Below are 13852 nucleotides of genomic sequence, written 5' to 3'. Positions count from 1 at the left end.
TTCTGCTCTTGGGGCGGTAATAATATCTGCAGGCCTCACCACAGCCAATGACGAGGGTGGCAGTCGGCCCAACCTGGAATAGATCACCCATAAATTTCCAGATGGCTCACCCCACAGACTAATGTCTTTCTACATGTATGTCTGTTTTGAAGGGCCGAACGTCAAAGCATCCAAGCCTTTACGGATGGCTCTCGCCATGGACTAATGCTTTTTCCATGTTTCAGTGAGGTGGGCCTTCCCGGGGTGTCTGGGGTCCAGTGGAGTGGGGGTGTGGGGGGAGAGGAAGCCTGGCCATATCTGGTGCTATGTGATGGGCATGGGTAGTGAGGGCCACTGGCTGGTGACCTGTTGCTGACAGTGGTGGGGAGTGTCCCTGGCTGGTAGACCAGGGGCACTGTGGCAATAGGTTGGAGCACATTGCATTGGATTCAGCAAGGGGCTCAACCTTTTGGGTCACTGGAAGGAAGAGTGATTGCAGATTTACATTAGGCTCCTAGGTTCGGCGCGGAACAGTGAGGTGGCAGGCCAGGGGCTCTTAGAGCAGTCCTCATTGGTCTGTGCATGGGGTGAGTGGAACTGGTTGTTGGTTTAGGTGGTCATTCCCCCATCGCTAGAGTACCTTATGATGATGTAATTGATGCTGCAACTATGACGCTGTTTTTCGTCACGATGATGTGACCATTGGAGGATTTAATGGATGTATGTCCCTTTTTTGTTGCATTTTGGGGATGCAGGACTTGAAATAAATCCAGCCTTTGGCCTTCCAAATAAACATGTGTTGTGTCCCTTACTTGCCCTGCTGACTGTATCGCCCATGACTAGCTTTCGTTAACAGATCTACCAGCACCAACGCTACAGTACAACCTTCATGCTTAAGTAGGCCTATTATGAAATCCATGGAAAAGGTATACTAAGGACTGGGGGCATAAGCAGTGATGTGGCTCTCCCCGTCCTGAATTAGCTGGGGCACAAACCTTGTATGTTAGCAACCTCTTCTGAATCTGATCCTTCTCCTACATCAACACTGCTACAAATCGATCCTCAGCGATTACAGTTCCACTCTGCTTATCGATTCCTTTTTACTACCAGGAAACTGCCTAGACAAGGCACCTGATTTCCCATTTAAGTGACCTGGTTTGAAAGTAATTGTAAAATCGTAGTCTGCAAAGAACAGTGACCAATGTAATTTTCGGGGATACAATGTTCTAGATGACTTGAAAAAAAGTGAATTCATTTGATCAGTTAAAAGGTTACTGGATACAAGGCCCCCCGCATGTAATGCCTCCATTCTTGAAAAACATTCTTAATGGCTAACAGTTGGGAAGCTGCAGTGGAAAAAAACACAGAACATTATTATTTTTCCTACTATTTCATTACTATCCCCAATATGCAACGTCCCTTCTGCGTTTCTCCTCTTTTACCTGTTAGTCTCTTCTTTAAGCTCAGAGACAACACTTTAGAAGAACTGTAGCAAGCTTTTAGTCTTGATTTTCTTGGAAGTTGAAATAACTAATCCCTATAACTAACTATCCCTAAATAAACTATCCTAATAAATATTGTCCATAAATAACTGGTTGCTTTACTTTATTCTGTCCGCTTCTCTTCCTCTTGCAAGCTGTGTCTCTACTTGAATTATCTAACCTCCCTGCGGATATGCCGGCAGTTCTGGCTTTAGTCTGACTTCGAAATGGCGGATCACTGTGATGAAGAAGATTGACACTGCTTGAGTCTTTCTTCAATTTCTAATTATGAGAGAAATGTGAATGAGGAATTGTCTCTTCCTTCTCTGAACCTTTGTGAGGATTTAGATAGTGACTTTCACTACTGCGGTTATTCAACTCTGTGGGCATTCACAAAAGAAGTAAACCTTTATTTACACTTTCTCTTGCTGCACACACCCACAGTTTCACTTTGAATGAACCTTTGTCCTCTTCTACAAGAGTTCATTAGTACATTTCAAATTGCACTGAAGCTCGAAGAGTCTTCCCGCTTCGAGTTGATGATGCTTTTATGGCAGCGTGTACATTTGCAATCTCTTTTAAACTCACAAGCATCTTCCCGCTCTGAGTAAATGAGGTTTTTATTTGCTGCATGCACACACACACAGCCTTTCAGTGTCATGCAGTGCTCTGAGCATGCTTCTTCAGAAATTAAGTCTGTTTCACTTTCTAACGTTGCGCTGCATTACGGAGCTTCTTCCTGCTCGGAAGTAATGAAGCACTCTCTCCACCTTCAGAACACTTGCACAATACTTCCTTACGCATACGGAAACAAACTGTGCTTAGGCAACTTACTAAGATTGTTTAATCAAAAATTATTTTATCCATCATACATTTGCTGTTGCGAAAAAACCTTTCGAAATGTTATCTACACTTGATTCAATACACTCTATTTTTTTTGTTTCTGCCTGTTTTTAGTTCCAAACTTCTACTGTTAATGCTCACACTTAAACTGCAGTGCTCCCACCTTAGGACTACTGATTTCCCAACCTCAGCTAGGAGCTGAAATCGTTTTTTCTTCTGCTAAACTTCTTCTAAATTCTATAATTAGGCAATAAGTTAAGAAGCTTAAGAAAACACAACCTGCCTCTTACACACATTGGATGAAAGGCAGCCAATCAAAATGGTTCACTGCCCCTCCATCTTGGCTTGGGATCTTCATATTACCGTTAATTACAAGTAAATGGAATAATTAAATAATGCCTGTAACTCTCACAATTGACATTCATCCCTGCTGAAAAACCTTCCAATCCTGTGAATTACTATTGGCCACCGGCAGGACCTGAAATCACGCAATTGGAATCCATCCAACTTGGTCAGGTATGTCATTTCTGACGATGGACACCTTTCATTTCACTGCTTGTCATTTTTAAGCACACTGATCTTTCTTTCTGTCCTCAGACAGGTCATACTTGTCTCACTGTTACTCACCAGTCTATCATATCTCCCACGATTCAACCACATGACTCCAGTTCAGTTTTCTTGCATCTTCAACACATCATTTTGAGACTAGCTCATTTTTGGTAAGCCCTCCCAGTGCCTTACTCTTTTCACCACTGTTGCATCCTTTTATTTGATTTCATTGAATCATTCACCAATAATACAAATGTAATTTTCTCTGTCTTTTCTTCCCTGCACGCACCTTTCTGATCTTTTTATCCTATGTTTTTTCAGTGCTTTTTCAATTGTCCTCACAATTGGATCTGATGTCTACAATTGATGGTCACTTTGGTAACGTTCTTATCCTTATCATGTAATTCATGGTTTGACTGAAAAATGTCATAATTTTATGTTCTTTATTGCAATGCTTTGTCGTAATATATTTTGGGTCATATATGATTTAATCCTATATTCAGCCTTGATAAAGACTATGCAACCATCAAGGACCACATTGATACCCTTGCTCCTGCCCTGGCTGACTTCTGCAACCACTCCTTCCTCACTGGAGCCTTCCTTTCCCCCCTGAAGCACTCTCTTGTGCACCCCTTTCTCATGAATCCCTCAGCTGACCCTTCCTGCCAGGCTAACTATCGCCCGATCTCCATCACTCCTTTCCGGGGCAACCTCCTGGAAACTCTGGCCATCTCCCAGCTTAATCTTCACACTGAATCTGTTGGTTGTCTCTATGACCATCAGTCAGGCTTCACAGCAGCCAGAAGCATGGAAACTGCTCTCTTGAACATCCACAAAGACCTGCTGTCTAACCGTGATTCTAATCTCCCCTCTGGCCTCAACTTACTTGATCTCTCTTCTGCCTTTGACATGGTCAAGCATGCTATCCTGCTCAATCGTCTCTGTGATAACCTGCATATCACTGATCAGGCCCTAGCCTGGATGACCTCTTTCCTCTCTGATCGACCCTCGTAGGTCCAACTTGGGTCCTTCCTTTCCTCTATCTCGCTCTCTACCTGTGGTGTTCCCCAGGGGTCTAACCTCTCTCCCTGAATGTTCAACCAATACCTGGCACCTCTCACCCACTGCATTGCCGCTCTCTGCTCCAACTTAATGTGCTATGCGGATGAGACTCAGCTTGTTTTCAGGCTCTGCTCTGCCACCTGTGTGTCACCAGCGATCTCTGCCTTAATGCCAGTAAGATGGAGACTCTTCTCATCGGCACACCTGCACCCTCCTTTCATATAACACTCTGGCAGGCCACCCTTGGCCCTCTTCCTGATCCCACCTGTGAGGCTAAGAACCTCAGGGTCATCTTTGATTCAACACTCTCCTTTTCTCCTCACATCTCTGACCTTTCTAAGAAGTCAATCTACCAACAGCACCTCCTCAGAGGTATTTTTCCTTTCCTCTCCTTCCCCCAGAAGTTCACTGTCTCTAGAGCTCTGGTTCTCTCTAGGCTGGACTACTGTAACAGCTTCTTTCTAAATCTGCCTACTTCTACTCTCCGCCCTCTGCAACTCATCCAGAACAGGACTCCAAGACTTGTCCTTGGCCTCAATCCCGGGGATCGTATCTCTCCAGCACTGAAATCTCTGCATTGACTCCCAGTGGCTGCACGGATTAAGTTCAAGGCCCTCTGCATTGTCCACAAAGCCTTCTGGGTCCTGTGTCCTCAATACCTCCAACTCTCTCTTCGCAAATACCTTCCTTCTCCAGCTCTTCACTCCTCCAACTCCAACTTCCTCAGGGTCAGTCGCTTCTCTGAGCAACAAGTTGGTAGTAGATCTCTTTCTTTAGCTGGGGCCTCCCTCTGGAACAGCCTGCCTGCCTCTCTGAAACTTGAGGAGAACCATTTTTGGTTCTGGCAGCACATCAAGACCTTTCTCTTTGCTTTTTGCTTCTCTCTTCCTCTCCCCTGCTGATTTCCTGTCTGGTACTGCACTGGTCACCTGGCTACCCTCTGATTCGGGCCCGCGTCCCTGCCCACCCAGTTGCACACCTGAACTGCCTCTCGGCAACCCTTGCACTTGGGTCTGTATCTGTAACCATACAGGCCCCCTACCTGCAGTTTTGGACTCCTATTGTCTGCATATACCCATGCACCTGGCACCTGCTGGCCGCACTTCTTGTTATTGTTTTGATCCCATGTACAGCACTGCCTCCGTCCCCTTTCCTCAGGTACTTTTCCCCTCCCCCTCCCCTGCACTTGCGTGATCTCAATGTCACTTAGCCTAGTAAGATCATTGTCTATGTCCTCCCTGTATTCCCCCTTCCTTACCTATGCATGCCTTGAAACACTTGTATATTGGCGTGTTACCTATGCCATATCATATCATATCAACGGTTGAAATATGTGTTGGTTAAACATACAATAAATGACAATCAGCACTTTACTACTTGCCCATTTTACTTTCGGCGATTCAATGAATTCTTACATGACCATCACAGGTCAGCGCAGGCTTCTTATGTTCTATTATACATGAGATACCCTTGCGCAGTGCCTCCCTCGGCCTAGCTACTCACTGCACGTCTTTCAACCTTATATGATTATTTCAAGTATAGATTGCTGTGCACGGGTTGACTCACTTTACTTGTGTCCTACGTTCTGGCAATTACTACAAAACAAGGCCCTTAGAGTGGCCACAGGTCTGCAGCATTTGGCCCACATCTCATCAACCAGACATGATGTCCACCGGCTCCCCATTAAAGCATAAATTGAGTTCAAAATCTTGACTATTATGCACCATTGTATCTATAACAGTGCTCCCTCGTACCTCAATCACTGCATATCCACAAAACCTTTTTTGTGCTCCCTGCGGTCATCCTCCAGCCTCACTCTGCAAACTCCCAGATTCAAAAACAAATGAGCAGGAGACTCTAGTTTTCGTGTCATGGTGCCCAATCTTTGGAACTCACTCCCTTCTACCATCAAAAAGGAACTTTCCTACCGTAAATTCAGAAAACCAGTGAAAACCTGGTTGTTTGACAAATTTGATTAACTTGATTCCTGGTGTCTTCTAATATACCATCATTTCATTCCGTTTTTATACATGCTCAGGTTCACGTGCCGTGATACCCACAGGTCGGGAGCGACACAAATTAAATAAATAAAATAGACAAAAAAATCAATCTTAGAATGGATTGTGTCCTCCCACTTATTCCTCATCTTTCATATGCACCACCAGACTTTCTGGGGTGGGGTGTTTTGATAAGTATTTAGGTCACTACTAGATGGGCGGTATTTTCTTGTCAAGTTCTTGTTCACTGCCGGACTTAACTCCGGCATTTCCTAATTGGCGCTCACCCTTTTTTGAAGAGCAATGTGGCAAGGTAAAATGGCATCCTTTTGAGGACCTTTATCTAGGATGTTTGTGAGATCATTGTGCTCCAAGGAGAGGGCAGGTCTGCTCTATCCCAGGTAATCTACTACCCCAGACATCAACTGCCTATATGAGGCATCTGCATGTTCATCAGACTTAGGCTTACCAAATTCTAATTCTGTTGAAGTTCCCACTCCACTGACTGTTTGCACATTTTCATAAGGGTCCTTTAGCCTGAATTCCTCTGATATAAAACTATCAGGGACATTATGTGTACCATACTGTAACACAAATGGCGCATCATTATCAGTTGGCTCATTGTCCTCATAAATAGAGGTTAGTGACTTAAAGTAATCTTTTCTTGGTAAAGGAGTGAATGTTTTCTCTAGTAAGGGTGTTGAAGGCTCAAAAACTTTGAGTTCAATGCACAAGCAGTCGTAAATGTCTTCGCTGAAGATTTTTTCATCTTCAATGGCACCAGAGGTTTCGATGCATAGATGATGTCGATGGCGCCATTGGTGTGAATCGATGGCTCAGCTAGCGTCGATGGTGTTGACGACTTCAACCTATCTTTCGACCTATAACTCAAAGGATCCTTCAATGTTTTCTGATCGTGTCGAGACCTCAACGGCTCTCGGTGCGGGTATGGCCTCCGTCCAGGGCTCAAGGGGTGCAGGATTTGGCTCAAGCCCTTTCCTTACTGGATTTAGAAGCCGCGGTAGGAGCATGGCTTCTCAAGGGTTTTTGTTTTTCAAACATTTTGAGCATTTCTAACCTGAATGCTTCCCATTCGGCAAGAGTGGAGGCCTTACTGGGAGCGGATATAGCTCTCTCAGGAGATGAGTCGGACGAGGACATCGAAGTAGGCGGCTTATGCTGCCTCTTCGATGACTACCTCTACGACAACAAGGAGTGTGGGGGTCACTCTTTGACCGAGACCTTTTTGCGTTCTTTCTCCGAGGAGAGTCGCCTCTCGCATCGCAAGAAGAAGGTTACTTTGCGGTAGTCAGTGGGGATTTCCGAGGGTTTCTACCTACCGTCAATTTCCTCTTACACTCCTTCAGAGCTTTTCCGGTCATCGATTGACATTTCGAGCAGGCTGAGGTCTTGTGCTCCACACTGAGACACCACAAGCATATTGAATGCGGATCGGTTAGTGACATCTTGGAGCTGAAGTCTGGACACTTCTTAAACCCGCTCTTCGGGGTTGAGGGTGTTGAATACAAATATATTTTTGCAAAGGAAGTACTGAAGCATTCTGCAGTCCACGAAGTGTAAGCTTACTTGGAAAAACTGAACTGAAGCCAACATGCTATATATGCCTGCAATGACATCATACTAGAGACAGAGGCCCTAGAGGGACATTGAGTAGACTGCATCGACTCACAGTGCTATCTGGTGAAGTAAAATTCAGAAGCAAAACATTTCTGGTATGGATGTTCTGGAGCAATGTCGGGTCCACCTAGGGATGAACGCAGGGTAAATCTACTATAGAATAATAACTGGGGTTCCCCACCTCCCTTCTATCCCCTTAAGGAATGAGGCTGGCTGGAACGCGTCCCTGTGATTTTGTAATGATGACTCAGGCTTCTGAGATGGACATTCCCCAAGTTATTTGTCGAAGAGATGCCAGCAGGGAATGCAAAACAGGTAAGTGTCTCAGTGATTGCCACGGCGTGTTGTGCGTGGCCCCGAACAGGTAAGTGTCTTTGGCGATCAAAGGAGGTCTGGCACTGATGTGAGATGGTTCTCCGGATGTTGATCCACCACTAACGATCTTGTGTCTTTCTCACAAACCAGGAGCAGAGCAACCGGCGTTGTATCAGCAGCGACGCACCGAAGGAGGAGGACTGAGTCTCAAACAGAGATGAGTTCTTGAGTTCTTAAGAAGAGGTTTAAGGTGCAAGGGAAAGGCAGCTGGATTCAGATGCTCACCCTGTTGCTTGCTTTCTTACAGGGCATCGGGTACAAGAAGAAAGACTAGCCTCTGCGACGAAAGACAGGATCAGAGTCCGAACAGAGGTGCAAGGAAGAACCAGAGACCACAGCCAGGATGCCGAAGGCCACCCAGCATACTGAATATTGCTGAGGATGCAGGAGAACTGGAGGGTCCTAACAGGATACTGAAGGATGCTGCAGACCAAGAAGTTCAACTTAGAAGATGCTAAACACAGGAGCGGTAAGTGGAACACTACTCTTGCTAGGAGCAGACGAAATTCTAAGCACAGGGTGCAGTCTGGGGCATGGCTTTATAGCCCTGAGCCGTGCCCTGTCAGAGCTAGATGCACAGGGGTGTTGGCTTCTTGCACATGCCAGGTAATTCACTGAATGTGCTGGGCTTGCACGTGCTTAATGTTCCTCGGCTTGTGCTGGCCGGTGCCCTCCCTGCATTTAGCCCTTCCTCACAGGCTGCAACAGGGTCGCGTCCAGCCACACCTTTGCATCAGCCATCCAGCATCCCTGTTCACTGCCTCCCTAGTTTACTAGAGGGGAATCCCCCCTTCCTATTGACCTGCCACCCCCGGACCCACAATGGTATCGTGACAGCACTCCCCTCCAAGGCAGCACAATTAAACAAGATGAATGCAGATGCCTCTAAGTCTTCAAATGGCCATTTAGATTCTGATTATTTTTTAAATTGCTGCAAACACTTTGCCTTGCACTATTCCAGATGGGATTCGTAACTAAAGTGGTCAGGGCTTAAGTGGAGGCAACACACGGGTGTTGACGTCCACCCACATTTTTCACGGAGCGTATGCCTCCCCACCTCTGTGTTTTCAATTAGTTCATGTTTTATTATTATAAAACATGTCTATATCCATAACACAGTACCGTGCCCACGATTCAAACCTGGATTGCATGGCTAGCTAGGAAGTTAACCCCAAGACCACATGTATCTCCTAACAGGTTGCTGTGTAACACTCATATTGACTTCTACCATTCAGGACAGGCTTTGGTACACATTTTCAGATATAAAAGGGCACCCTTTTCTATTTAGTAAGCAATGTTTTAAGAAATCATCTTCTATTGAGAGATGTTAATTTGCACTGTGGACTTTTTTGAGTTGGGAAAGACATCTTACAATGAAATATGCAAATGCCTTTTAATGTACGTTCAATGCCTGTGACTTCACTCCACACTGCATGTGCCAGAGTAACGACCTCATTTTTTTTAGGGCTTGAGCCCTGAAAGAAGAATAACTCAAAAAGGAACGCACATGTTTCCTGAGGGTAGCATGATAACGGGTAAGCTTTTCACTAAAACAAGTCTTCTGTTAATTCAACATACCTTTTCCATCAGGGTGTTCTCGTCATCCTCAAAAGGTTCCTCCTAAAATTAAAATAACCATATATTTATTTATCTATTGCTTGGCACAAGACAAAACACATTATATGCTGCATTGCATTTCATAAACTTGCATTTACATCAGCATAGCACTCCAGCTGGTTGGAATAGGCATTGTCCTAAAGCCACTTCCATCCTTATGATCCCTTCTGAGAGACGCTGCATCATATGTAGTTGCTATTGTACTTGTGGTCAGTATACACAATTAGGGACCCAAAGTGTGTGGAACAAGAAGCAATTAAGACCACTCTAAGTGTCCTGCTGTGTTTATGCTAGAAAATGAGACGACGCAGCTACCTCGCTTTAATTAGCAAACTATCAGTAGACCCCACCCCCCCAGAGCACAGAAGACTACCTCCAGAATGTTTTTCCAATGTCAGAATACACATTACTATTAATTGGAACAAAGCGATTTTAGGAACATATGCCAATTCAAGTTCCAGCAAAATGGCAGAGGGAAGGTTGGCAGTTCACAATATGTTTTGAGGACCACTAAAAATGTATCACTGTAGCTTCTTTAGCTAACATTTGATGTATGTATTTATTTTGTATATATACTGCATGTGAACCAGGCACCAAAGGGCTCTAGAGAGATGGGCCCTTCAGGAAAACCAAAGTACACTAGTAGTAAAACACTCCTAAATGAAGTTCAGGTGTGAAACTGGGAGGAAAGGGGCTCTGGCAATGTTAGGTAGTTACAAGCAGTTATAGACAAGGATAATAGTACTTGTAATAGTGGCCCCTACTACAACTGGTTAACAGTAGTTCTCATTCACATGCATTTCCATACATGTTCAACAAATGTAAACAATGTACATAAATTGGGGGATGTCACAGTAACTATCAGACAGGTAAAGAATGAGGCATGGCAGAAGATGAAAGTCACCACAATGCTTCACCTGCCTATTGGCGTGAGCATTGGAGGAACAGCCTCCCTGCCTCTCTCTGCCTTGAACCGGATCTCCTTAAGTTCTGGAAACTCCTCAAGACTTTCCTCTTCGCCTCCTCCTCTCTACCGCTCCCCTGCTAACCACTTCTTTTTGCTCTTTAACTCTCTCTACTCTACTTCTGCTCAGTTTCGCTGACTGGTGGCCTGGTGTACCTTCAGAGCCTCACAGGTCCCAAGCATTCCCGCCAGTCTCCTGCACTTGCCTCCGGGCATTGCACTTGCCGCAGCACTACTGCACTTTGGTTACGACCCATGAGATTGGTATCTCTCTGCACTTAACCCAAGTTCTGACTGGACTGGGCACACTTAGTCCCTACTGCACCCCCACACACTTCCTGTTCTGTGCACCTGCATGTTCTGAATCTACTATGCCTATTAAGATCAGCTGTCTTGTCTTTCTTATGTCTTCCACTCCCATGAATGGTTGCGCTTTGAAACACTGTGTATAAGCGCATAGTAAAATAAAACAATCAATCAATCATTCAAGCATAGAGTGTGAAACCCAGCATTCACCTGACACACACACACACACAGGCGTGCACACTCACCAAAAGGGACAGTTTATCCACAACGGGACACAGTGCCTTCCAAACATACAACCACTGTAGCCAAGTATGGGATTCAATGTCATGGAATTAAGGATTTCAGTGTCACAAAAGTGAGCACCGGGTATCTAGTTAGGCTGTATGATAGTACCCAACAACATCCTGCCTCTCTTTAAATCACAGCCACTGGCCTCAAAACAACAAATGAAACACAGCATGCATTTACCCAACCGTTGGGTTGGACCTTTGGGTGCCCTATACGAGTTCACACAGTTTAAGTTTGAAAGAACTTTAGGTGCTACTTAATGCACTCTATTCCTGCTTTCAGGACAGTTCCTGATAACAATGCATACAAATCAGTCACAGCATGTTCATCAGGCCCATCTGTGTGCAGGACACTCTATATTTCAATCACATGAAATAATGAAAAAACAGGACTGCGAACACTGTCAAAGATCCAATGGTTCCATACTCCTATCAACCAAAATAATTGGTTGTGGAGTGAAACATTGGAGGGTGATTGCACAGAGAGAAGGAAATAAAGGAATGTGCCTGTGATTTACCATAAGTGGAGTCAACGCAAAGAGCTTGACCTAGAACATCTGCTCAGAAGGGTCATATATTATGTAATATAATGTAATGTAATATAATTGTTTATCTATACTGTGCTTATACACAGGTGGAGTGCTTCAAGGCGGGAAGGGAGCAGGGTAATACAGTACACATTCTTAGGCCTTGAAGTTTCCGAATGATTTAAATCAAACCAGTAAGAATAAGCTATCACAGGTGTTTTTCAATAGCAAACATGCTGAAGGAGGGTGTTCTGTTTTGTTATAGTGTTCAGATCAATGGCTGCTGGGAGAGGGCACATTGGAGTAGGAATGCTAAATTCTGTTTTAAGTATTTAAGAATTTCTTTTCAAGAATCCTGCACATTTTTTTAATTAATAATACCTAAAAAGTACTTTCTACTATATTCACAGAAGACAGAAAACCTGTCTATCCTGATTCTAAACATCATGTTCAAAGACTTAGGGCCAGATTCATGGAATTTTTAGCACAGTGCAAAGTGTCTTTGCTCTGCCAACATACACCCTGATTCACAGAGTGGTGCAAAGTGTATTTTCGCAGTGAAAATGCACTTGGCACTAGTATTTTTGCAGTGAAAAGTCACTTTGCCCCAGTGTAAAGTCACTTTGCACTGCAAAAATAGACTTTACACCACTCTGTGAATCAGGGTGTTTGTTGGCAGTGCAAAGTCACTTTGCACCATGCTAAAAGTTCCAGGAATCAGGCCCTTAATGTCTCTGCCTTTTCCCCGCATATAATCCCGGGGTATGCAACCTGTGGCTCTCCCGATGTTTTGGACCACAACTTTATGATTCCTCGCCACTGGCTATGCTGGCTAGGGATGATGAGAGTTGCAGTCCAATCCAACTAGAGAGCTAACGTTTGCAGACCCTGGGGTTACACATGCCACACAAATGTGCCACCAGTGACAATGTAACAGAATTATGTCATGAGCTTTTTTTGGAACAACCCCCAAGAACCAAGCAATCTGAAACAACGCTGTATACATATGTGGGTTTTATTTTTTTTGTTTTTAAAAATGAAATTCTACTTACTCTGGTCACCTCATCATCCACCAACTCTGGCATAGATGGGGACACAACCTAGGAGGAACAGAAAAGTGAGAAAATGTTAACAACATAAAGAATGGGATACATGTTTACATTGTCCCTGTAGACACTTACCAATTTCCTTACGGCATAGTGTTCATAGCAAGAACCTTTTCAGCAGCTCTACTGGTGATTTGGTCTATGACCAGTAAAACCCTGTAAGTGGTAAGAGGCATGTATGCTCATAATTTTTGCAAAGGAATGCCAAATGGGTCTGCAGTTAATTCAGTATGGCTGTGTGAAACACTCTCCGGTATGTTGACATTGGGGGCACAGGTTGCACATGTTATACATATGTGTGACTGCCATTTTCTTTGGTATTGTAAACACAGCCTTATGATTCATGAAACAAATGCCAATTAAATTGCAAGAAAGGTAATATCCTCAAGGGTTACATACATATTTTCAGTTATCCTCTAAGAGGGCTCACATGAGGGAGACAATCGTGCGCTTCAGAATTAAACATCTTTTTTTTACAGTTTAGATTATTATCATATTGTTATACATTTTCTGTATTATTTACTGTATAATGGTTAGGACACCTTGAGGCCAAGAGGGAAGTAAGAGGTAGGCCTGGAGGAATTATACCATTAGAAGCTCAAATCATATGAATATTGGGTGATTTGAGTAGGTCAAACTTCATTTGACCTTTTTAAGAAAGTTGACTGAGTCCAACCACACAGCCTTTAAAGGGAAACACAGTTTGTGTTTAGTCTTAGACAGCTTTCACTCAGGCAGCAGGCTGTTGCAAGGGTAGGCTTAGCAAAAAGAAGGAAAGTGCTAATAAGAGGGAGAAAAGTTTAAATAGCTGAGAAGGAAGAACGAGAGGGACAGGTGCCCAATGATACACTGGGCATTCAGTCAGAGATCTAGAATTAGGGTAGGTTTTAGTTGAACAAAATATGTGCCCTCTATTAAGAGTAGCAAGAGAGGTCCCTGAGAGTGAGAGCAGCCTGAGTGACTGAGAGAGTTAAGTGAACATGACTTTTGATTTTCTGTGACATCTATAGACATTTGGAGAACACAACAGTGTTGTTGGAGCCAGGAGGAGAAGCCAACTATGCTTTGACTTAGTGACTTTAAGTGATGCAAGTGCAATACGAAAAAAAAGCAACAGTTTG

The 13852-nt window shown here is 44.1% G+C and overlaps 1 protein-coding gene across 1 annotated transcript in view; it reads right to left on the bottom strand.

The window, feature by feature from the left end:
* LOC138527197 (uncharacterized) overlaps positions 1-13852 on the bottom strand; it is a 127362-nt gene that overhangs the window by 60497 nt on the left and 53013 nt on the right. Inside the window, exons 4-5 of the mRNA XM_069638307.1 lie at positions 12678-12725; positions 9503-9544 (exon numbers count right to left, since the gene is read on the bottom strand). Coding sequence (XP_069494408.1) covers positions 9503-9544; positions 12678-12725 — 90 coding nt within the window. The remainder of the gene's footprint in view (positions 1-9502; positions 9545-12677; positions 12726-13852) is intronic.

This window comes from Ambystoma mexicanum, chromosome 14, assembly GCF_040938575.1.
Source record: "Ambystoma mexicanum isolate Mex_15411 chromosome 14, UKY_AmexF1_1, whole genome shotgun sequence".
NCBI classification, from domain to species: domain Eukaryota; kingdom Metazoa; phylum Chordata; class Amphibia; order Caudata; family Ambystomatidae; genus Ambystoma; species Ambystoma mexicanum.
This window is presented reverse-complemented; position numbering and strand designations above follow the sequence as displayed.